General features: G+C 37.0%; 1 protein-coding gene across 1 annotated transcript in view; it reads right to left on the bottom strand.

Moving 5' to 3' along the window:
- The window catches only part of RAD51B (RAD51 paralog B), a 772,974-nt gene that overhangs the window by 72,766 nt on the left and 673,636 nt on the right, over positions 1 to 26,572 (bottom strand). Inside the window, exon 8 of the mRNA XM_031952787.1 lies at positions 17,076 to 17,179. Within this exon, the coding sequence (XP_031808647.1) occupies positions 17,076 to 17,179 (104 nt within the window). The remainder of the gene's footprint in view (positions 1 to 17,075; positions 17,180 to 26,572) is intronic.

The following is a 26,572-nucleotide window of genomic DNA, read 5'->3' as shown; positions in this document are numbered from 1 at the left end:
GCTTAATTCTGTTTGACTCAGTTTCCTCACCTGTGAAATGAGTTGGAGAAGACAATAGCAAAACACTCCAGTATCTTTGACAAGAAAACCCTAAATGGGATCGTGAAGAATAGGATAGGACTGAACAATATAATTATTGTTGTTACAGCTATGTAGCAACAATGCTTTCCTTATAATCTCTACTAAATTTTTAACTGACTTTGGGAAGACACTCCCTTCATCCTTCTCATCTATGGCATCTAGCACAAGGCTTTGAACACTCTAGATATCAGTGGTTCTGCTGATTTCCAAATTGGAATGCTTTCTGTATTTGCAAATGAATTCTTAATGGTAACAACAAAGTTGAATTCTCTAACATGGCTTGAAAGGAAGTAGACTGGTGGGAATGGTGCAGATGCAAATACAGAGAATATTTACTAATCTTGTGTATATGTGAATGAGAAAAACGTGTATATATAATTAGAAGGCACAAAGAAAGCTATTCTTCCAGCTTCAGGAATGAAAGGGCTTATTTGCCGTTAAAGATTTTAAAATGTATTAAACATCATTTTTTGATTAAGAACATAACACCAGATTTTTGTCATATGCAAATGATGTCAAATATATTAAGAGTTCATTAGACCTACTCAGCTAACTTATTACAGGCTCTTTGAAATTCCTGGCTTTTAGACAATTGTAATGGGCAAAGCTTCACTGTAATACAATGCTGGCTTTGTCTTAGATAATAATTATTGCAAATGTTAGGCTGTTTAAATTAGTCTGAGATGTCCTAAGCTTGTTAGGTTCCTGTCTGATGGGTTCAGTAGGACATTTCTTTCCCATAACTCCATTTCTTATCAGAGCAAGGGCACAAGCCAGCATCCACTTGGGTAGAGGTCTCCTTGGGCCTCAGAAATGATGGATGATTTTGGAAAGATAACTGACTCAGGATTGGCTGTAATTATTAACTGAAAAAAATAGGCTAATCCCAGAGATTGGTTGGAAACAAAAGGGACAGCCTCACTTCAACTGTCGCTTGTGTTCTTGGTCTAAAGCAGTTTACCTAGCTTTGACTCCCCCGCTAAACAGGCCTCCAGAAGACTTAAACCTTATTGAAGGGATCTATAATCTCAGTAATAATGTTTGCTTGAAAGTGGCTAGCTAACAGGATCTTCTGCTTTCTATCTCCCCCAACTACTTTAATTGACTGGAGATCCTATATAGAACCACCAGCATGTCAGGACTGGATTATGAGTGAGGCCTAAGGATTGGGAGGAGGAAGAAGGAAGTGTTATTGAGTGTGCCCCTGGCACATTCTCCCTTCCACTGTCTCTAATAAAGAAGGTGATAAATGGCCACTGTTAGAAGTAAAAGTTGTTTGTCCTTTGTTTTCAAAGAGGACTAGTGCCATCGTGGGTCAATGCTTTGACTCAATTCCTCTGAGCATTAGACAACTCTCAAAGATGATAAGTAACAAATGAGCTGCAACTTGTTCTTTCAGAAAGGATTCCCAAACTGAAAAAAAATCATCCTAAGTTTCTGATGTATTGACATACTGACAAGGCTAATATGGAATTAAAAGAAGAAATATAGAATGACCATTTTACAAAGAATAAGGTAAAAAAAAATTCTACATACATACATAAAGAATTAAAAATAAAGAATAAGTAGTTTTGTGTAATTGTAATGAAAGAAGATTTAAGGTCTATAATGGACCATTAGTGAATGTGAACTAAGTGTGCTTTAAATCTACATAAAAAGGAGTAAAGCATTCAGGAATTACAAGATGTCATTTCATTTTACTCATCACTGGCCAGACCATGTTTGGAATTAAGTTCCATAATTTAAGAGGGAATATACTCAACTTAGAGATATTTTATAGAAAAGAGCCAATTTTTTTTAAAGGAATGGAAAACTAAATGTATGAATAGGTATTATTTGTTTCAGAGAAGAGAAGTCACCCAGAATTCTGGGGGCATTTATAGCCATCACTACAGAACACAAGAAAATTTCTGTTTTCTATATTCTAATGGCAGAAATTTGAATTATGTAAGAATTTCCAAATGTTATAAATTTATTTCATCATTTATTAATGCTCCTTATCTCTAAGTTGTTTTCCCACTCCTCCTCCCCAACAATATAGACTCTCCTTTGTCTGAGATAGTGTATCATTAGTATCTGAGCTTTCCCACCCTTCCTTCCCAACAATATAGATTCTCCTTTGTCTGAGATAGTTTATCATCATTATTTGAGCTGACATAGGGATGTATATTTTTTTCCTCTGCACAGTTTCAATTCTACTGCCCCCATTTCTGAGAATACAAAATACTTCAAAATGCCCATCCATCTACGATCTCATTCTTTACAAGGGAGAGTTGGACAATAACTCTATTAGGAAATAGGAAGAAAGACATATAAGGATATTTCAAATAATTTTGGTTCTTCCTCTAGTCCCTTTAAACTCTACTTAGGGGTTAAATATGGAATTATAGGATTGAATGCATTGAAAGGGATCTTAGATAATATCTATTCAAATCTACTTATTTTATGTGTAGCAGTGGTGGTAATCATGGTGAGCAGAGAGGTTCAACTGCTTTCAAGACTGCTATTTACCCCTGACTCATTGTCTACAACTGACTCATTGTCTATACAGGGTTTCTGGTAAAATACACCTTCTCTATTCTGGGAAGTTTTTTGGAAGGATCTGCAATTCTCTCTATATTATTTAGCTCTGAGTTCCCAGTCAGAGGCAGCACATCTGGCAAAACACCTAGTTTTTTTATCTCTTCCTTCTCTGGGGAATTCAATTGCTACCTTCTAACTGCATTCCTAATAAGTATACCCAGATCAGCAAATAAGTGATGGTACTTAACACTGTTAATAAAGATAAAATAAACATCTAAAACAAATAAGGGTAAACAGACTTTCCCCATTATCTACCCAGAAGGAAATGCTTCAAGCTCCTGTGAAGGAGCCCAAAGGAAAGAAAAAGATTCAGAACTATGGCCTTAGAATCTGTCCAAATATACCATGTGCCCACTTGGTCTAAATAGTCTCACTTTATGGTGGCTACCTCTGCCCAAGCTTCTACTTTCTTAGCTCCACACAGCTTTTACAGTCTCTTCTTCCCTAGCTTCATGAGCCTCTCATCAGGAACTGAGCTCATCTTTCTTTTTTACTAATCTTTCTTTCTTTTTTTTTTTTTTTAAACAAAATCGTCTGTGGACAATGAGTGCAAAAAGGTAGGACTATAACATCATAGATTTAGAGTTGGAAAGGACCTTACAGATTATCTAATCAAACCCTCCCATTTCATAAATGAGCAAACTGAGGCCTAGAGAGATGAATTAAATTGTCTGCCATCAAGTAAGTAGTAAGTGGCACAGTTAAGATTTGAACCCAAGTCCTCTAAGTCCAAATCCAGTGTTTTTTTTTCATTATAGCACTCTATTTTTGATTACCTCTTACTAGATGGATGGATTCATGGGAATGTTTATTACTTCATTCTTTTTAAGGATAACTAACTCCATTGCCCAGTTAGGGTCAAAAATTTCAAGCAGGATATGAAAAGACTAGTCATCAAAACAGACTAAGAGATAAAGGGAAGGTTCTAGAGGGAAAGAACTATTTTACCTTTCAAGGAAAATATTCTAACTCATGCATCTTTTTTCTGTCACTGAAGGCAACCACAAACTCATGGGTGAAGGATGAAATTCCTCTCAACTAATTCCAATCTGCTTGCAGGAGCAGCCCAATATTAACATGTGGTTATGAGCAGCAAAGGAACTAGAAAGCCAACAGTAGGGGGTTCCAGGTGGATTCAGTCTCAATCACTTCCAGATCCTCTGGGGACCTCTAACCTCAGTTTTGACTTTCCCAAGCCTTGTAAAGACATTTCTGTTTCTGGAAGTCCCACAGTTTTGCAGTTCAGAATATTCACTTATTTATGACTTACCATCCCCATAGGCCATCAAGTCTGTGGACAGAAATGAGCTGATGATTCAGCAAAAAATGGTTTCAGGGATACAGAAAACATTCTAGGTTGGTTTTTCTAAAATTGCACTGGCAGTGGATAGGTTTGCTGAGGTCCATGAAACAAGGGACCAACACTCTAGCACACTTACTCTTTGTCTCGAATGCCAGCAATGTCAAGCTCTGCCAGACCAATAGGGTAAGCCTACAGGTGTGGACCTTCAAAGGAAAAAAAGCTCTTTTCACAGCACACAAACACAGATTAGATTGGCAGGAACCCCTGACTGCTCTTAAATGCTGTGAAGGTCAGTAGGGGACAGGATGAGGAAAGTGATAGAGAAGTGATCACTGAGGTAACTAAAAGTCCCAAATCATTTACAGAAGCACAGAGCCAAGTTAATTCCTCAGTTTAGTCCATTTTATAGAATAGGCTACATCTGAGACAGTCTATGATATTGAAAAAACAAAAACTGCAGCAGCAAACCTAAACATAGCTATAAAAAAGATCTTGAGTTCTCCTTCCTCTCCTCTACTATCCTCATTTTTTCTGTTTTCAGAATTTAAGAGAAAAAAAAAACCTAATAAAATTCTGTGACTAAAATCCTCAAGTTAATGATAGGAAATAATGGCCTAATATCTTTAGAGCAGCATTCTATGACTCTGTGAGCCAGTGTTCTATAGCATTACCAATGGGGAAATCTTTGCCCTAGAACCTTATTAGGCTTCACCCCATGACCGTGGGGATACTGACTTCCAGTAACACCCCACCAAATGACCCATTCTCATGACTCTTTTTGCATCAGATTCACTTCTGCAACATGTCTAGCAAACAGCATTTCCCAAGTCAAATACAAATAGCAAGAAACATTTCAAAACCCAAATTCTATGAAGGGAAAGAGAATTTTTTTCAGCCAAAGGACAATGCCATGAGTAAAGGGGGAAAAGTCTTGCTTTCAATCACTGCCACCTCTGCCTTCCTTCCTTCCTTCTACTCTGCTCCATGAGGAACAGACTCAAAATGCTTATGGTAAATAAATAGATGTGAATCTTTGACCCTCTGCACCATATTGGGAGATACTACTTTAATAAAATCCAGAGTGTTTAGATCCAGTCCTCTTAGGTAAGGGTGAAACAATAATACCATGGACTTAGGCAGCAGAATCTGTGTTGAACAAATAGTTCACTTGCAGGCATCCTTTTTTTTGCCTTTGGATTTTGAATTTTGCCTTTGAATAAAATATGATCATTAACACCCTTTCCTTTCAGAAATGAAGAATTCAAATTAGCATTACCCATACCCCCAATAATATTTGAATGTACAATAGAATCCATCATACCTAAATGGGCTTCTCCCATATTCACAGCCCTATCACTCAAACTGGAGTCTTGAAAGTGCCCAGGTAACTGAAAATAGAGTAGAGAGGCTACCATTTTACCCATGTTGGAAACCCTAAATGAGATAACTGTGACATACACAATTGAAAACTTACTGCCTACCTCTGCTATATATTCTCCCTGCCCAATTCCCCCAAACCTACAGTTTGTGAAGTTGAACAGAAGATGTAGGATTCCAGGTACATGTCTGGTGAGCACAAGGATAATTACCTTTAGAGAGAATTTTGTGACTGTGTTACTTGTTTACATGCGTAGGTTCCAGAATCTGAAAAGCTAGTCTTTAATATTATAACTTTTAAACTTTTATATAGCAGGTAGGTAGAATGTATTGTTATATTTTTTAAAAATTAACTATCTGCAAAGCTGTGCTAGAACTTTGGAAACTCCCCTATGACCAACAACATGTGATTAGAAGATCCAGGGGTTCTGTTTAATGTGTCTACCACTCAGGTTCTACACATAATTCCCAGATCTCAGTGGCTGCCTTGCCAATATTAGAAGATTACAGGTCTAGAGCCAGAGGGTAGCCAAAAGGCCATCTAATCCAACTCCTTCATTTTATGGATAAGAAAACTAAATCTTCAGTGGGTTTAAAAACTTGGGTTGAAGAAAATTGTGTAGCTGATTCAAAGGGGCCCTAGTGAAGAGGAGAAATTTAATGAGAAGAATATTTGCAAAATATTGAAAAAACTTTTAGAAAATTTGGAGAATAATCTCAAAGTCCCAGTCCAGATTCTACTTCCAGGGTTAAGAGAAAAAGAATCAAGGACAATTAAAGATAGTACAAAAGAATGAAAGAGGATTAAGAAGGCTTAGAATAGTTTGCCAGAAAGGTAAGGTAAGGAAAGGATGGAATGGTAAGAGAAACTATTAGAAGGTAAAGCAAATTGACTAAGTAGATTGGTAGGTGGAACAAACTGATGAAACAGAATTGTTAAAATTTCTTTTCATTATTTTATGACTTTTTGTGACCCGATTTGGGGTTTTCTTGGCAAAGATACTGGAGTGGTTTTTTCTTCTCCAGCTCATTTTTACAGAAGGAAGGAAGAGAAGGGAGGAAGGAAGGGAGGAAGAAAGGAAAGGAGGAAAGGAGGAAGGAAGGAAGAGAAGAAAGGAAAAGAAGGAAAGAAAGAAGGAAGGAAGAGAAAGAGGAAAAGAAAGAAGGGAGAGAAGGAAGAAGGGAGGAAGAGAAGAAGAAAAGAGGAAAGAAAGAATGAAAGGCAGAAAAGAGTCTTCCTTGCATAAGGAACACAAACAAAACAAAATAAATTCATTTAATTCTTTAAAACCAGTAGTTTATACTCTTTTTAGTCTTAGGATACTTTTATACTCTTAAAATGATTGAGAATTCCCCATCTCTCACCAAAGAATTTTTATTTATGTGAGTTATATCTACCAACATTTACTATATTAGAAATTAAAACATTTTAGTATCATTAGGAAGTTTTAACCTTCCAGATCCTTTGAAAGGATCTCAGGATTGAACAGGCGTCTCCAGACTACAATTTGGGAACCACCGTCCAAAACAATTTTGGAAGAATGAGAAGTAAGAAAGATGATTGGAGGAGTAATTTAATGGATGCAGTAAATAGATGCCGCTTCCAACAGACTGGGAAAGAATGGCCTAATTTAGGAAGACCCAAGTCATCCATGGCATCTGGGCCATTGCCAGTACAGTGACTCTGGAGGAGCGAGTGAGGCTGGTGACTTTGCCCTGCACTGCCTCACTTAAATCTAATTCACAGGCAAGTCAAGACATCATCCTCGTGATGTCATTGATCCTCTTCAAGCACAAAGGACAAACGCCGACGACTGGCCAGCCTTGGAGATGAGTGTTTTGGTGAGAGCAATGGACACTCCAGTGAGAGTTAGTGAGTTAGTGGAGGGCTTAGTAAGGGTTGGGAGGCCCAGAAGAGCACTATGGGTATTTGGCCTTGCATTGCCATTGTGAGGTGTGAAGGGTGTTCCCAGGTGTCTGCGTCCAACAAAGTTTGTGGCTTGTGCTACTCAGGCAATTCCTATGCAGCAATGTTCCAGTGTGGGGAGCAAGTAAGGACAGCCATGAAGTCAGTTCCAATCCAGTGCTGCTGATCTGAATTGGACCAGCTGAGCTTGCTTCTGCTTCTCTGTCTCTAAAGAAGCATATTTGATGACAATGGGCAATTTTTTTTCACTAAATCCCCTCTAAATCACCTTCATTCTGGATATAACTCAGATTCTTTGTCTCTGGTTTATTGGAGGTTGGGTTATTGATTTCCATTTTTTCTAATTCCCCGTTGTCTAGTGTATTCCACTGATTTACCTCTCTGTTTTTAACTATTACCAGATGATCTTGATGCCTGCTGCTTTATAATATAGTCTAAAGTCTGGAGGGGCTATTCTCCATCCTCTTTTCATCATTTCCCTTTGTTATTCTAGAATGAGGTTCACTTTCTAATCTGATCAAAGAGCTTGATGATACTATATTTTCCATCTTCCTTAATTAATTAGGTAGATGCATCTTCAAACTCCAAGTCAACAAATGAAGTATAGAATCTTATATTCCTGTTCTTTCTCCACTAAATAAGCTCCAGTGGTTCCTTACGGCCTCCAGTAACCAATACAAAATGCTCTGTTCAGTATTAAAAGCTCTTTACAATCTACTTTTCCAATTTTCTTATGCCTTACTCTCTAACATGTGCTCTTTAGTACATTGATGTGTTCTACAAACAAGACACTCCATCTTCTGACTTCATAGTTTTGTCCCTATGGTTGATTAATTAAAAAAAAATTCTATCTTTTGAATCTCTTCCACTCCTACCATATCACCTTTCATATTCCGGCAACCCCTAACCCTGCTACCATCTGTTTTCTCCCCTCCTAAAGATAAAGTCACACAATTATGCAAATGTGGTCCACTACAAATATAACTAATCTAATCTCAGTTGAGGAGATGGCTCAGAGCCTGGAGTCAGAAAGACTTGAGTTCAAATGCAGTTTCAGATACTTATTAGCTTTGTGACACTTAACCATGTTTACTTTAATCCACTAGAGAAGAAAATGGTAAACCCCACTGACAGTACAGGATCATGAACAAGAATCTTAATTGTGTTCTCAGTTGATACCATGACAATGCTTTAACTTTTCCCTGATTGATTTCCTGACACATTCCCCAAAATTGCTTTCTTAAACTTTCTGTTTTCTCATTAAGCCTTTTTACCACCTTCTCCTTATGACCAAAAGCAAGAGGATCCCACCCTTTAATGAGAAAATCTTCTATGAATCTCACTCCATAAATCAAAATCATTCTACCTAGTTCCCTCATTTTCTTTTTATGTCTCATTGTCTAAGGAAGTCACAGCCCTTCTCACTGTGAAATAGTGAGTCAAACTCCTAGGAAAAAAATACTTTACACTTCTTGCCCTATATTCATATCTTCATTTCCCATTTACTTTTAAATCCTTGCAATACAACTTTCAACTCCAGCAATGGATTGAAATTGTTGTCTCCAAAGTTTAATTAGGCAAATTGCTAAAAAGAAAGGCACACAATCATACTACTACAAACATAACTAATTTAATCTCAGTTGGGGAGGTAGCCAGATGGCTTAGTGGATAGAGTGTTAGGCCTGGAGTCAGAAAGATCTGAATTCAAATCTAACCTTTTAAATCTGAACTTTTAAGTGTTGAATCTAATGGCCTTTTCTCTATCTTTGACTTCTCTTGCATCTTTTGACATTGTTGACCATTGTATCCTCTTGATATTCCCTCCAAATTTGACTTCCAGGATACTGTTTTTTTTATTAATACTTTTTATTTTTCAAAACAAATGCATGGACAATTCTTCAACATTAGCCCTTGCAAAACCTTGTGTTCCAATTTCTTCCTCTTCTCCCACACCCTCCCCTAGATGGCAAGTAGTCCAATACATGTTAAACATGGTAGAAATATATGCTAAATCCAATATATGCATACATATTTATACAATTATCATGCCACACAAGAAAAATCAAATCAAACCAGTAAAAAGAGAGAGAGAGAGAAGCAAAATAAAATGCAAGCAAACAACAACAAAAAAAGTGAAAATGCTGTATTGTGAATTACACTCAGTTCCCATAGGCCTCTCTCTGGGTGTAGATGACTCTCTTCATCACTGAACAATTGGAACTGGTTTGAATCATCTCATTGTTGAAGACAGCCATGTCCATCACATTGTGATCAATCACATAATCTTGTTGTTGCCCTGTATAATGATCTCCTGGTTCTGCTCATTTCACTCAGCATCAGTTCGTGTAAGTCTCTCCAGACCTTTCTGAAATCATCCTGCTGGTCATTTCTTACAGAACAATATATTCCATAACATTCATATACCATTACTTATTCAGCCATTCTTCAATTGATGGGCATCCACTCAGTTTCCAATTTCTTGCCACTACAAACAGGGCTGCCACAAACATTCTTGCACTTACAGGTCCCTTTCCCTCCTTTAAGATCTGTTTGAGATATAAGCCCAGTAGAAACACTGCTGGGTCAAAGGGTATACACAGTTTGATAGCCTTTTGGGCATAGTTCCAAATCGCTTTCCAGAATGATTGGATCCATTCACAATTGCACCAACAATGTATTAATGTTCCAGTCTTCCCAATAACTCCTCCAACATTTGTCATTATCTTTTCCTGTCATTTTAGCCAGTCTGAGTGGTATCTCAGAGTTGTTTTAATTTGTATTTCTCTGATCAATAGTGATTTAGAGTATCTTTTCATATGACTTTGAAATAGTTTCAATTTCTTTATCTGAAAATTGTCTGTTCATATCCTTTGACCATTTATCAATTGGAAAATAGCTTGAACTCTTATAAATTTGAGTCAATTCTCTATATATTTTAGAAATGAGGCCTTTATCAGAACCTTTGAATGTAAAAATGTTTTCCCAGTTTATTACTTCCTTTCTAATCTTGTCTGCATTCATTTTGTTTGTACAAAAACCTTTTAACTTAATATAATCAAAATTATCTATTTTGTGATCAATAATGATCTCCAGTTCTTCTTTGGTCGCAAATTCCTTCCCCTTCCCCAGATCTGAGAGGTATACTATTCTATGTTCTTCTAATTTGTTTATAATATTATTCTTTATGACTAGATCATGAGCCATTTCAACCTTATCTTGATATAAAGTATTAGGTGTGGGCCAATGCCTAGTTTCTACCATACTAGTTTTCAATTTTCCCAGCAGTTTTTGCCAAATAGTGAGTTCTTATCCCAAAAGCTGGGGTCTTTGGTTTTGTCAAACACTAGATTACTACAGTCATTGACTATTTTGTCCTGTGAACCTAACCTATTCCACTGATCAACTACTCTGTTTCTTAGCCAGTACTAAATGGTTTTGATGACTGCTGCTAGTTTAAATAGTTTAGATCTGGTACAGCTAGGCCACCTTTATTTGCATTTTTCATTAATTCCCTTGAAATTCTTGACTTTTTATTCTTCCAGATGAATTTTGTTGTTATTTTTTTCTTGGTCAGTAAAATAGTTTCTTGGGAGTCTGATTGGTATAGTGCTAAATAAATAGATTAGTTAGGTAGTATTGTCATCTTTATCATATTACTTGACCTATCCAAGAGCACTTGATATTTTTCCAATTGTTTAGATCTGACTTTATTTGTGTGGATAGTATTTTGTAGTTTTGCTCATATAGTTCCTGACTTTCCCTTGGCAGATAGATTCCCAAATATTTTATACTATCAATGACACTATTATTTTTTGATTCTCCTACCTTACCTAGTGCTTCTTCTCAATCACCTTTCTCAAACTGTCATCATCATAATCATCTATGTCTCACCCATTAAGCATAAATACCTCCTAAGTCTCTATAATGAGTCCTCTTATTTCTCTCAGTGATCAAATTAGCTCCCACCTGTCTAATGATTGTTTCTAAGCAGATGAGCCCCAAATTCACATGTTACAACCTAATTTTTCTCCTCAGCTTCAATCCTGTATAGCCAATGACTTGCTGGACAATACATACTTAGATATCCTACAGACATCTCAAATTCAACATAACTAAAACAAGGGTTAATATTTTTTCTTCCTAAAATTACTCTTCTTCCAAACTTCCTTATTTTTTAAGTCTTCCACTATCCTTCTAGGTTCCCAGGTTTGCAACCTTGAAATCATCCTTGATTTTTTCTTTTTCCTTATATTCCATGTCTAATTACTTGATAAATTTACTGATAATACCTGCATTACCTATTTCACACCTTCTTCTCCCAACTCACTTGGATGGCACTTTGGTTAGGTACCCTATTATTTCTTGTATAGATTATTGCAACTGCTACTTGCTTCTAGTCTTCATTTTTTAGTCCACAAAATTATTAAATTAATCATATCCCAATAATATAAATATAACCATGTTGTTACCCTACTCACAAATCAATAGATCTGCATTGTTTCCAGGATGTTTATTAGGTGCTAATAGCATGATGCTAACAAACAAGGCAAAATTGATAAGTGTGACAATTGTTTTAAACCTTTGTGGTGAAAAGAATTTTGTTATCAAGAATATTCTCTTTAAGATACCATGGAGAAAGTCCTGAAGACTGCTGAGAAAAAATAAGTGACCTACCTCTCTATATTTACTTCATACTAGCTAGCATTTTTATACCACTTTATGGTTTGTGAAATATTTTACAAATATTATCTTATTTGGTCCTCACATAACTCTGAGAAGTACCCCATTTTAAAGATGAGGAGACAGAGATAGATGGAATTTAAGTGCTGTGTCCAGAGTCAGACAGCTAGCAAGTAAAAGGCAGCCTCATTTGAATTCAAATCTTCCTGATTCCAATACAGAGCTCTATCCACTGGCTGTTTCCTAAACTTGACATTCTATGACTTTTTACAGCTTCCTTCAAAGCTCAGCCCAATTACCATTTCTTACAAGAAGTCTTTCTTGGTCCCCTCCAGTTGTTAATGTTCTTTCTTCCTCAAAATATCTTTTATTTACTTATTGTGTACATATTGTATTTAATCCACCCTACCCCCCTAAATAAGTTCTCTATGGCAGAGACTGTCTTATTTCTGCTTTGCACAGTCCTTTGCATATAGGAGTTACTAAATACTGATGGAATTAAAATTGATTTTTTCCAGGCTATTTAGCTGTTGGGAACAGAAAGGATCATTGCCCAAAGAAACTGTTCTCCAGAGATACTACGTATAAAAACAGAACCAATCCAGTTAGAGAATTAAAGAAAGCCCTGACATAATTGGTGGCTAATTAAAATAGACATCATCTAATCCCTTTGGGAGTATACCCTAGTATTAACCTTTGAGCCTCTGATGTTTAGAAGTCATCACAGAAGTGGAAGATGGGTAGGCTATGTGGCTCCCACTTCTCTATGTTAGATTTCTTAGAAAGACCCTTTTTCTGTGTAGGAGGCATACATTATAGCAGCAGGAAATGGGGGGGGGGTTTGAAGTGATACTTCCAATTAAGACCATGGGGCAACTGTGCAAATTAATTTTTATTTGGGAAGTTCTAATTAAAGTCCCTTCCTGGATATATCCTAATTCAGGACATTGAAAAGCGATGATTTACTAGGTAATTTGAAAACAGTGTCTCAAGAAGCATTCTGTTGTTATTTAGTTGTGTTCAATTCTTTGTGATTCCATTTGGGGTTTTCTTGGCAAAGATACTAGAGTGGTTTGCCATTTCCTTCTCTAGCTCATTTTACAGATGAGAAAATTGAGGCAAACATGATTTGCTCGCAGGATTACACAGCTAATAATTGTCTGAGTTCAAATTTGAACTCAGGTCTTTTGGACTTTGGATCCAGTACTCTATCCACTGCACCACTTTATTGTCCAAGAAGTATTTTGGGAATCATCATTAAAATTTTTTTTTCTAAATGCAAAGGTAAAAATAGGAATCTAGTAAGGATGGTACACGTCTACATGTTCTGCATGGAATATTTTCACCATATTTATTCATTCAAACTTAAATTCTGCAATTTTTTGGCAAGCTAAATTGCCTGGGCTACATTGTTCAGATATTGTGCCTTGGTGAATTCATCCCACCACTTTTGACTGATGTCCTGAAAAAAATTATTTTAGAGTTAACATTCTATCTGTCCCTTTTTTCCATGTTTCTAATCTAGTTACCCTCTCTTGGGGATGCTTTGACTGTAGGAGTGTGGAGGAGGGAAGAGGAGAAGGGGAGGCCAGGGGGTTAGATTTCACACATGAGCAACTCTGAAAAGGTAGAGAACATTTATAACCAAAGCAATGTACTTGGCTCGAATTCTGTGTTCCCTCTGCTATTACTTCAGAGCGTTATACTTAAATAAAGGATTCTTCCTCCCCTGAATTTTCCTGCCACATAATCAAACTTCTTCTTAGATGAGCTCCTACCATGACTAAAATAATTCCCTGCTTGCTGGGAATATTGGAAAGATGAAGCACAAAACATTATGACTTGTATGAATTTTTATAAGGATAAGGGGATTTATATGTAAGTCAAAACAATTGATACTGAATCCCCTTTTGGAAAGAAGAGGGCCAAGGACAAAAAAGTGAGAGAAACAGAGAAATCATCTGTTCTACTGTTATAGTTCTTTCTGTGGAGGGAGGAAATAAGAGAAAAAGGATGTACCCTCTGTTAACCTAGAAATGATGGAAGAAGATTTAATTTCTTCTTTAACCAAAAACACGAAATTTTATACTAATCCACCCCAGTTAGTATAAGACAAGACATATACAAGTATTGTTCCCTTCATCATAGAATACCTTGAATTGTAATGGAAAGAGAGGCAATGTTTCTCTATCTACCAGTCAAAGGTTCCTCTCCTACTCCCACTCAAAACAACTAATGGAACCCTCCCTCAGATTGCATTATTTGAATCTAGAAATCAGGCCCCTTTCCAGGAACATATTCTAATTAAGTTTTCAAGGGAATGTTTAGAAGAGAACCCTTCTCCTGCCCTCACACACAGTGTATTTCCAGGTGACTGGCCTGTAGAAAGTGGGACTTGGGAAAGCTGAGCAGTTGAATATAGCACGTATCATTCTTGACCTTAAAAGAGAAAAGGTGTTTGTATGTGTGTGTGAAGTGATGGTGGCAGATGAGAGGGGGCAACTACTGAAAGGTGTTGGAGTGGTGTCTCCTGAAATTCTCTTTCCATCTAAGCTGCTATCATCATCATTAATAAAAAAGTCAAACCTGGATAATTTCTTTGTCTTCCTAGCTGTTCCCTGAAGTCTCTACTTTCTTCTCCCCCACTTTCTTTTTTCTAAACCAAATGAATAAAAAAATCCCTTTAGCCTGGCTACCACTTTGCATCTATGAGACTGAATGAAGAAAAAAATGAATATTGAAAATGAGTATATAGGTGTCTTTGCCTATTAAAAATGCTCTAGATTTGAGTGTGTAATACTGTGTATGTCTCTGATCAGATGCTCAGAAAATTGTGCAGTATTCAACACAGTTTACCAAGTATTCATTGAGATCCTATTACATTAAAGAAAAAATGAAAACTAGTTCCTGCTTTAAAGAAGGTTACAGACTACTGGGGCAGGGGGAAGAGAACCTAGAGAAAGAGGGCAACCTGTTACAGATGAAAGAAAAGTTACATACAAACTATATGTAAAATAAATTCAAAATCATTTCTGGGGATGTAGATGAAAGAGCATTAACTGAGAAAGGGTGGGGGGGGGGGTAGCAGCGGCAGCCCTATTCAGGAAAGCTCTTGTATTGGAACTGTAACCTAAGCAGAGACTTGAAGAAACTTAAATATGGCAGAGAAGTACATTCTGGGTGTGGGGAGGATAAACTTTTCAAAGGCATAAAGTTGGAAAATGGAATATAATGTTCAAGGAAGAGCAAGCAGTCTACCTTGAACTGAAAGTAGAATGTGCTATTAGTTTGGAAAGTTGGGGGTGTATGGAGAGGGGTTGCAGATTGTAGACTGCTTTGAAGGCCAAATAAGGAAATATGCAGGTTATTCCAAAGGCAGTTGTGCAGAAGAGTGATGTGGTCAGATCCATGTTTCAGGAAGGTCTCTGTGGCAGTTTCATGAAGGATTCATTAGAAGAAGGAGAGCAGTTGGGAGGGTATTGTAATAATCAAAATCCAGGTGAGAGAATCAACAAATTTTAGCAACTAACTGGGTAGGGGAAATAAAGGAAAAGCGAGTCCAGGATGATTACCATCCTGGAAACCTTGGTAACTGGAAAAAAAGAAAATATATTACCACATAGGGGAGTTTGGAAAGGTAGAGGAATAGGTGGAGCTTAAATGGACCATATAAATTTGTGATTGAGATGATAAAAATGAATGTCCAGCATTTGATGATGTAGGGCAAAAGAAAAGGTCATTTCCAAACCATAATCTTTGTACTGTGTTTCTTATTCTTCTCTTCTTCATCCTCCTTCCACCTGAACCTCACATACTGGGCTCTGATAGGTCAGTTTTCAACTTATCTCACCCATTACCCAAGTCTCCATTTCACTTATTGTTTCCAAATCATAATGTTGCTGTACACATTCCTCCCTTCCTTCTAATCCATAGTTCTTCTATTTATATGTTCTCTTCCCCTTGTAGAAGGCAAGGTCTTTGACTACAATTACTGTCTCATGCATTTACATTTACATTGCCCCCTCCCTAACACACACATACTCCCCATTCTTAGCACACTGCCCAGCATTAATAAATGCTTCAGCCTTTTCATCCTTTGGGAGTTATCTGGGATGCTAATGGAATCATCAAATGAAGGAATCTAGGGAAGGAAGAGAAGAGCTGGCTCAGCCCTGGAGCTACCCACTCTTAGGAGGTGGAAATGAATGATGATCCTGTGAAAAAGCTTTCAAATAGGCAGGAGGAGAATCCAGGAGAACCAGAAGCATCATAAATGTTAAAGGGGGAAAGAAAAAAAGGTAGGTGTGGTCAAAGGTGCTGAAAGTGACTGGTAATTAAGAAGGATGAGGATTGGAAAAGTTCCTAGGATTTGGAAATTAAGAGATCACTGGTAAAATTATAGGGAGCACTTTGTTGAGTGATGGAATCTGAAGACAGATTGCAAGGGGTGGAGAGTAAGCAAGAAATGAGGAATGAAAACAAGCATAGAAGGGGCTCCTTACTCACCTCCATCTTAGAAAATCCCTCTCTTCCTTCAAAAGGAAGACTTTCCTCATCCCCTCAACTGCTACTGTCCTCCTTCTCTAGTTACCTGGCACAGAGTAAGTGATTAATAAATGTTTATTACCTTCCCCTTTCTGCCCTTGTTTTAAAAGAAATGATTGTGGAAAGATAGATTGCAACCATATTTTGGAAGGCTCCATTTGGACTTTATTTCTTAGGTAACTAGTTGGATTTTTGTGCCAGACTTGGAGTCAGTAGGACCTGAGTTCAAATCCAGCCTCAGACAAGTCACTAAACCACTGTTTGCTTCAGTTTCCTCATCTGTAAAATGGTGGTAATAATAGCACCTACCTCTCAAGGATCAAATGAGATAATAATTATAAAGTCTTTAGCACAGTATCTGGCACATAGTAAATGCTACTTAACTATTATTAATGAGGCATCAATGGGCTCTTTGAGTGGCAGTTTATGTATATCAGCAAGTTTGGTGAGATAGTATTGTGGGGGAAGGAGTAGAAATTAGAGGTAAAGAGTCTGATTAGGACACAGGACCTGTTCTAGCATTGGGGAAATGGAAATATAAATGGGGGAATGAATACAAGATATAGACAAATGACTTACCTGTCTTCTCTTTGAGTCAAGATACCGAAGAATCAATCTGGTGTTGACACTGTGACTCCAAGTGTTCCCCAGAGCAGCCATCACACAACTGGATCCAGAAGCACCTGAAATTAAGCATGTGTACTGTATAGACATAAGTCTAGTTTTTATTCATTGCCTAGAAAGTACTTCTGGGGGTTATATACAAAGTTAGTGAGTTCAAGAATATTTTTTGGAAGGGGGATATTCAGACTGGTAATTTCAGCAGCATAAGGAAACTCAAAATATGGAAACTTCTTCCATCAAAGCAAATGAGCAACTCATCTGTCACTTATTATAGTATTGCACAAGTCAGTGACTTGTCTAAGATCTTAAAATTAATGTCAGAACTTGAACCCAAGTTTTCCTTATTTCAAAGCTTACCTTCTAACCATGATAGCATCCCACTGCCTAGACTGAAAGTAAATACTGTAAGTTCTGAGTTTAGTCACCATAAAAGCAATTAAATGAATGTTAAATATATCTCCTAATCACTATCCAGGAGTCTATACTTAAAACCACTATCACGATCAATCTCCTCTACAACTTTGTAAAAGCACTATTTTGGCACTATGGCACAACAACTCATGGAAAAAAGTTCAAGATTATGGTTCCCTTCACATGTAGTTTTCTAATGGTCAAATTTTCCTAATTAATAGCAATGATGACCTAGGCTAACATTTATATAATGTTTACTATATATGCCAGGTTCTAAGCACTTTACAATTATTATCTCATTTAATCCTCCTATTTGAGAGGGAGGTGCTATTATTATCCACGTTTTACAGATAAGGAAACTGTGGCAAATAGAGGGTCAGTGACTTCTCTGGGGTCAAAGAGCTAGAAATTTTTTCAGGTTAAATTTGAATTCAGGTCTTTATGACTTCAGGCCTGGAACTCCTAATTCTTCTAATTGTTAATGCTTTCTTCTTTGTCAAATTATCATGCTGTATCTCCACAAAAGAATGCAAGTTCCTTGAAGGCAGGGATTGTTTTTCATGTTTCCTCCCCATATCTTTAGTGTCTCACATAGTGCCTTGCCCCTAATACATGACTAATAAGTGCTTATTGAATTAATTTTGCATAAATATGTCCCTAGTGAAATAAATTAATATGATTCTCCATATGAGTGTAGACAGATAGTGCATCTATTTGAAGTTCCTTGAGATTTTTTAAGTTTCAGAAACCAGAATAATCCTTTTCCTTTACCTCAGTTCCAATCCCTTTACATTTTTAGTTGGTCTTATTTATTTATCTTCTGAATCAGAAATAACTCTTAGATTGATGGGAAAATAATGCATGCATTGTAGGTCAGAAAGGAAAGTATGATGGTATAGAGGTGTGAATGAACAAGTTGTACCAGAGGAGGAAAAAGAGAGTCACTTTCCTGGGCTCCTCTGGCTCTTCTGCAGCCCACAGTACTCGGTATTCTGTCCTGGATGCCATTCTGTGTGCTCTGTTTGACATATAAAGTCCTATCATCAGCATTAGAAAGCATTTATTAGAGCACCAATTTGCAACTATGCTAAGTACAGTGGGTTTCCTGAGAAAGACTCTCCTTTCTGCCCTCTAACATCAATCCAGAGCAGCTGGAATGTTTTCAGCAAAGCCTTTCAAAGTTGGGCTTTTACAATTAAGGCACAGTTGCTCCAATAGCCAAACCAGTCTGTTGGGGAATAGCCTAATGAACACCAAGCACAATAAAGAACACTTCTACCCATTTGAGAAATGACAATCACTACTGGCACTTTTAGAGGTTCTTAAGAACTTTAAGCATATCCTCTCTTCCAGTCCTCAAAATTCAATAAATGCTCCAGCTATTATGAGTCCCATTTTATAAATGAGGAAACTGAGGCTCAAAGAAGTTAAGTAAGTTGCCCATACTCACACAGCTAATAAGCATTGAAGTATTGAAGGATTTTAAGCCAAATCATGATCATGCTGATTTCAAGACCTGTTCTTCTCTCAAATATACTACAATGCTTATGATTATGTTTGTGGCTGAAGTAACTTTTACCTTATTGTAATTATACCTATGTAATTAGACTAGTCAAAAAAAAGAACCCTTAACTTTGTGAGGCCTCAAAAAAGCTTTCTATAAATTAGGACTTGGAGTAACCCCCTATAGATCTGTCTCTAATCCATAAGGAACCAATTCTAAGCTTAGCTTCATCTGATTTATGCAATCATGGACTTGCTCAAAGAGCTGCCCATACTATCTATAAATAGCCTGGAAATATTCTTTATTCTTTGCTTCTTTATTCACTTGTTTTTTCCTCTGACTCTAATTTGCTGGGAAACTTAAATTAGTTGATCAGGAATTTTCAGGGAGGGGAGAAAGGTAATAGTAATGTATAAGTCTCTTAATCCCATGGGACAGAAGGATGAAGTTACTTTTTATTGATAGAAATCATATCCCCAAATCATAAGGTCATAGAGTTATAGGCTTATAAGTAGAAGAGATTTTTGTAATGTTAAACTTTAATTTAACTCATTCATTTCACAGATGAGGAAACAGTTCTACTCATTCCATTGCCCCTTACAGCTTAAAAATATTCTCTTACCAAAAAAGTCAGGATGACAGATTCTTTAAAAAAATGACAAAGCCATCGCTCAAATTAACTAAGTCTCTTGTTCTGCTTTCTCAGCTAATATTAGGCCCCAAGGAAGACTGAAAATTTTTATGGATGATGAGTCTTTGGAAAGACACTGACTAAGGGGATGATGTCAGCATCTTATCAAACATCTGAAGTCTTCACATCCCTCAGGCAAGTGTTTAGCTTCCTCTGTTCTGATGTACACCGATAACCAAGGGCAAAGGGTTTCCACAAATGCAATACGTGTCCTGGTTTGGCAAGCTGCTTAACCTGATTCAGCAAGGCCTTTTCAGCTGGCCCTCACAAAAACCAGGTGGCTTGGAACTGAATAGTCCCTGGATATATGATTGACAACGCTGGACAGAACTGAGAGGAAGGATGTTTCTGATTTGACCTTGTGTAACAGTGACTTGAATTTTAAGAAAACATTGGGAAATTGTTGAAAGATGAGGAGGGGTTGGTTGAGGTCAATTGAAGACAGAAAATAGGGAAAGAGAAGACAGATATAATATTTCATTTTTTTGAAAAATAACGGCTCAATTATAAACTTAGTAACACTCAACAAAATCATATAAGCAAATATGTGAAGTTGAATCCCCTCAGATACTGTTATAAACAGTATATTTTAACAGTATATTATAAACAGTATATAAACAGATGTTATAAAAGTAACATCTTTTGTCTAATACTCTTCCAACCAGGAAACTAAATGATTTTTTAAAAATTATTTTTGCCCTTTTGAATTCCAAATATTTCTATAAAAAGTAATAGAAATCATCTTCATTTTCCATGGAAGAAATTGATGCAAGGAGGAATTTATTTGTTTATTTTTTGGAAAAAAATTTAATCCAGAATTAAAACAGTGAATTGAGCAATACAATGTTCTTTGTCAATGACCTAGTTGACCTGACTGTGAAATATAAAACTGAAGCTCTTATGGCCAGTGGGGAGAGTGCTAAACTTGAAAGTCACAGGATTTGAATTTGGATGCTTGTTCCTTTGCTTGCAACTAGTATAACATTGGACAAATCACTTAACAGTTACTTTAAATCTTAGCCTCTTCATCTATAATAAAAAAGGGAGGAAAGAAGTTAGACTAGATGATCTCCAAAGCCCTTCCATTGTACTCCTTCGAACCTGTGAATATGTCCTCCTAAACCAAACTAAAGTTGCAAAACCAAGGTTATAATTCTTTATGGCTGAGGGTTTTAAACTGCCCAAAGCATATTTTAGTATTTTATTGTGCCCCGTATTGCTAAAAATAAATGATCTGGAGCTTAAAAAATCTTTCCATTAACCAGGGTTTGTTTGTTTTTTTTTTTTTTTTACTTAGCAGCATCTGACTGTAATTGCTATCTTGTGTCTCTTTTAGGGACCTTTGGTAAATCATATAACTAGCTCTGTGATGGTTTTTCCATCTGTAAATTTTAATATTTGCCTCGAGGTAAGAAAAGGTCCTTGGTAACCTTTTAGATGAAGATGACTAGATACACAAAAGTGATGATGGTGATGAGTATGAATATGAAACTAGAAAAGACAAGTTTGGTCATTGCATTGGTGGAATTAAAACTAAAAATTTGGGTTGCAGGAGCATCTTTCAGTACAGGTATCTTTGATATTAAGTGCATATTTTGCTGGGGAGCAAAGAGAGGAGAATAAGTGGGAGTAGGGGTAAGACCTGGGCAGGAAAGCCAATCTTTTATTTAAGCCAAAGGGCTATCCCAATTTACAAATATGCTGACTTTGGTTGGATCCTTGAGCAATCAGGATCATCACTAGTGTATATACTTGGTTTCCCGAAATCATAAACCTACTTACACTAGGTTGTGTCAGCATTTGAAAGGAACTTGAATAGGAGCCTGTAGGAGAGGGAGGCCAATCTCTAATGGGAAATCTCCTCTGAAAATATTTCAATTTATGGCTATGGTACAAGACAGTTTTCAGAGAGCAAAGATAATTTTTAGCAGAGTCTCCACTCTAAAAGACAAATTCTTACATTTTGGAACAGCAAATGTGAAAACAAACCATGGACTCTCAAGCACAATGAGACATAGGTTCAAGGCCAAATACAGTTGGATATCCTTTCACTCCAAATTGAAAAAAAAATTATCAAGACTAGGAAAGAGGAAATGTCAAGAAATTGAATGAAAATTCCTACAAATGCTATCTGGACTTAAATGAATTCATGGAATAAACTTTGTTTTGTTTTTTCTTAACCAGAGTGAACAATATTTGAGGGTTCTATTTAATGGATAATAACGTATGGACTGACTCTGGGTTAGGCTCTGTTTTTGACTCTGTTACTGGGGTGTCGGTGGGAGTGTGAGAGAGAGAAGGTCAGAGAAAAACAGAGAAAGGGACAAAGACAGAAAGCAGGGGAGAAGAGAGACATACAGAGAGACAGAAAAAGGGATAAAAGAGAAAGGGAGAGGGAGGAGAGAAAGGAAAAGAAGGAAAGAGAGAGAGAGGGACAGGGAGACACTGACACAGAAAAATACACATACACATGTAGAGGGAGGGAGGGAGGGAGGGAAAGATGGAGAGACAGAAATAGAGAGAGAGAGAGACAATGAGAAAAGGGAGTGAAAAAGAGAGGGGGTGAAAGAGAAAGAGGAAAAGGGAGGAGAGAAAGGAAAAGAGGGAGGGAGGGACAGAGAGACACAGAGAAATATACATACACACAGACAGAGAAGGAGGAAGGGAGGAAAAGACAGCAATAGAGAAAAAAAAAACAGATAGAGACAGAGAAAAGGGGGTAAAAGAGAAAGAGAGAGGGGGGAGAGAGACACATAGAGAGAGATACACAGAGTCGGTGAGGGAGAGAGGGTAGAAGGGAGAAAGAGACAGACAGACAGACAGACAGAGAACACACATTATAAGTGGGAGGAGTAATGGGAATAATAGTGTGGCAGGACAAATGAGGAGACACTATTAGTCCAGATTCTATTATCATTAGCCAGCTAACTGATCTTGATTAAGTAAGTCACTTAGCTTAACACTGACTCAGCTTCCTCATCTACAAAATCAGGAGGTTAGAGTACATCTAGGTCCCTTCAAACACTGACATTCTCTGTTCATGCTCAGTTTTTTTCAACTTTTCGTTTTCTTGGTAAACAAACTAGAGTGGTTTGGCATTTCCTTCTCCAACTTTTATAGATGAAGAGGCTGAGGTAAACAGGATTAAGTGACCTGCCCGGGGTCACACAGATTCTAAGTGTCTGAGGTCAGATTTGAACTCAGGAAGATGAATGTTCCCTCTATCACCCCATCTAGCCATCTTCCTGAGTTCAAATCTGGCCAAAGATACTCTGGTATTTGTGCTAAGAAAACCATGAATAAGCTAAAAAACAACTGAACAACAGCAAAAGTTGAGTCTTCATGACTCCAGGCCTGGTACTCAATCCTCTGTGTCATTGAGCTGTTCTATCATTTTCTAGTTCTTTGAAATTTTTTTATTCTGGTTCTTAGTCTATTACCCTGCTCCCTCTACTCCCAAGGAGTTAATAATACTTTACATCAGAAAATTTAATTAAAATTAAAAGTTAATAAAAATGTTAGCTCTCCGAGTTAATAATGCTTTACATCACAAAACCTTTTAGAATTACCTGCCTCCAATCTTTTCAAATTGCCTGAAAATTATACTTAGTTCTTTCCTTAAAAGTAAGAGAGGAAAAATATAAAGCATTGTCTCCTGATTTGTTACTGCCACACTATTATTTCCATTGCTTCTCCCACTTCCTATAGTGTCTGTTCTCTCTCTCTTTATCTCTCTCTCTCTCTCTCTCTCTTTCTCTCTCTCTCTCTCTCTCTCTCTCTCATTGTCTCCCTCCCCTCTTCTCTTTTTAGCTATGTAATACTGTTACCATGTAAACATTTACTATTAGTGAATGAAACAAACATAATTCTAGGATATAACAAAAGCATAAAGATAAGAAATTATTTGGGTACATTTTATTTTCTCTCTATTAGATTTCAAACTCTTTAAGAGAAAGGTCTATTTCATTTATATTTCCATAGCCTTCAACTCTAGCAGAGTGTTTTGGACATTGCAATATGCTTAATAAATGCTCACAAAATTGAATTAAACAGAATTGAATTCTGACTGTCAGTTAAAATCCAGTATGTTTGGAAGAAAAAAATAACATGTTATTTGTCTGGCAATCTATTTTAGATGGGAAGGGATTGACAAGAAGATCTCCTCTAGAAATAATGTTTGGATACCTTTTCCTGGCCATTTGTAAAAAACAAAACAAACAAAAAAACTGATATGCAAATGGTTTCAGTTGCTCATGTGTTTTGGTCTTCTAGGTAGATTTTGTTTCCTATTTTGTGGATAAAGGAGTGTAAGGGTCTGCCTTGAATCCTTGAGAATGAACCAGCCCATTCTTTCCACCCTGCCCTTCCCCCCCAAGTTATCTCCTATGGGTCAGGCCTATGGGGAGAGAGAGAGAGAGAGAGAGAGAGAGAGAGAGAGAGAGAGAGAGAGAGAGACACGAAGACAGAGAAGGTCACATGGAGAGATAGACATGTTGAGACAGAGATAGAGAAGCACAGAGAAACAGAGACATAGATAGAGAGATACAAAGAGAGAGACACACACAGAAAGAGAAATAGCTAGAATCGGAGAAATGAGTTATGTTTACTGCAATGCTCATTGATGTCTCACTTGGATTAAGTTAGGTTATATTTAATCTTTTTTTCCGATCCAGTCTCCATTACTATAACGATGGAAACACTGATGGATATAATATTCTCAGAAATTTAAGGAAAGCCATTCAAATAATTTCAAAGTCACTTTTGTATTTAAAACAGAAAAAAAATCAACTCCTTTAAAATCTAAGTTTAAATAGCTGACATTCAAAGTAAAAGAGAAGTAATGTACTGAAAGCCTGTCATAGATGGGAGTCTGATTTGGAGAATGCCTGGTAGAGAGAAAGGTACACTGTGATGAACCCAAGTTCCATAAGGCCAGAGTTGAAATTTTAACAAATGAGGCCACTGGGATAAGCTCAAAAATCTATCTTCTAGTAGAATGAGTTTCCTTAGGGGCTTGTGGTTCACTGGCTGAACCTGGAAGCCAGCTGTGTTTTATGTGAGCTATACTTAACCAGGTCTCCAGAAGTGACATATGACTTTAGGTCTATGACCAAAGGAAATGATATTTTTGACCTATCTCTATAAATAGAGCACTGGAAAAACCCATCATGTTGTAAATGGCCCAGAAAACACACGCTATCTCTTAATTGGGTAGTCACAGTACCTTTGCTGCCATTTTAACAGTGAAAAAAATTGAGCTATATATAGTATTTGGAATTTAAAGAAACTCAAAATAATTCCCATTCTGTTAATATTTTCCCCATTTTGCTTATGAAGAAACTGCAGCATGTAACAGTGAAATAAATTACTTGACTAAAGTCATATTGTTCCTGTTTAATGAAGAACGAAGATTGTTTTTCCTTTTGGGTTAGAAGGCCCTTTTGGTACAAGGTTAGCAACATAAATGCAATTCATACTCTTTTCTAAGAGAAACCTATCCAAGTCTCACTAAGAGATTTGGAGGGGCAGGAACAAAGAGCAGAAAAAAAGGAGGGTGGCAGCTAAGACTTTTTCTTATGTCTTCCCATTGGTATAGAAGAGCAGAAGGGAATTATTGATTCACTCCAGCTGAAGGAGGAAAAGAGCTACATACTAGGTTAGGACATTGCCTTTGTACTACAATAAAGTACTGTTCATTAACACATTGAGATTAGTTCTATAGATAGTTAATAGGGAATAAATACCATAAGGGATCAAATACCTTAAGTTTCCCAAAACATCATTAAAGGAATTTCCAGGACCAACTTGAAGCCAGAAAATGCTAAATTTGGAAAGCACCATATTTTTCCTTGTGACAGCCTTACTGGGGGTCCCCAGCGCAGGGCTTCCCCACCTTATGGAATGACAGGAATCAGGGGCCTCAAAGAAAGTTAGAAAAACAACTGGGTTAGTAAGCATAAGTGAAAGGAAAAGAATATGCCTGTAACTCTAGAATAGAACTCTGACTTCATACTCTAAGGAGAACATGCCCCCAGCATATATGTATTATATCACCATGTTGCACTCTTTTTGGCTGCCAAAAGTCTGGGGAAACACATCTTTAGTGGCTGCTACTTTTTGTAAACTAGGCCCATCAATGACTAAGACCTAAACTACATTTGAATCCCCATCTTTTTTGGAAAATATTTGTTAGAGAAAAGGAAGAGAGGAAGGAAGGGGGGGAGGGAGGGAAGAAGAGAGGGAGAGAGGGAAAGAGGGAAGAAGAAAGGAAGAAGGGAAGGAAGGAAGGAAGGAAGGAAGAAAGGAAGGAAGGAAAGAAGGGAAGAAAAGAGATTAAAAGAGAGAGGAAGGGAGGGAGAGGGAGGAAAGAAGGGAGGTAAAGAGAAAAGGAAGGAGAGAGAGAGGGAGAAAGAAAGAGGGAAAGAGAGAGGAGGGCAAAAAGAGAGAGAAGGAGAGAGCAAGAGAGGAAGGAAGAGAGGGAGAAAGGAAGAAAGGAAGAGAGGAAATAAGGAAGGGAGAAAAAAGAAATAAAGAAAAAAGTTTTAAAAATTTTTATGGAGACTCTTTAAATGACAATATTTTTCTTAAAAACACTATAATTTTAAAGGATACCCAAAGAAGCTTCTTCTTGATTAGTTGTTTAGTTGTATCTGACTCTATGTGACCCCAGAGACTTTTTGTTTATGTAGTTTTCTTGGCAAAGATAATGAAGTGGTTTGCCATTTTCTTCTCCAGCATGTTTCCATTTTACAGATGAGGAATTGAGGCAAATAGGGGTTAAGTGACTTGCCTAGTATCACAAACCTAGTAAGTATCTGAGGCTGGAATTGAATTCAGAACTTCCTG

The sequence above is a fragment of the Sarcophilus harrisii genome, chromosome 2 (assembly GCF_902635505.1).
Source record: "Sarcophilus harrisii chromosome 2, mSarHar1.11, whole genome shotgun sequence".
Classification (NCBI taxonomy): domain Eukaryota; kingdom Metazoa; phylum Chordata; class Mammalia; order Dasyuromorphia; family Dasyuridae; genus Sarcophilus; species Sarcophilus harrisii.
This window is presented reverse-complemented; position numbering and strand designations above follow the sequence as displayed.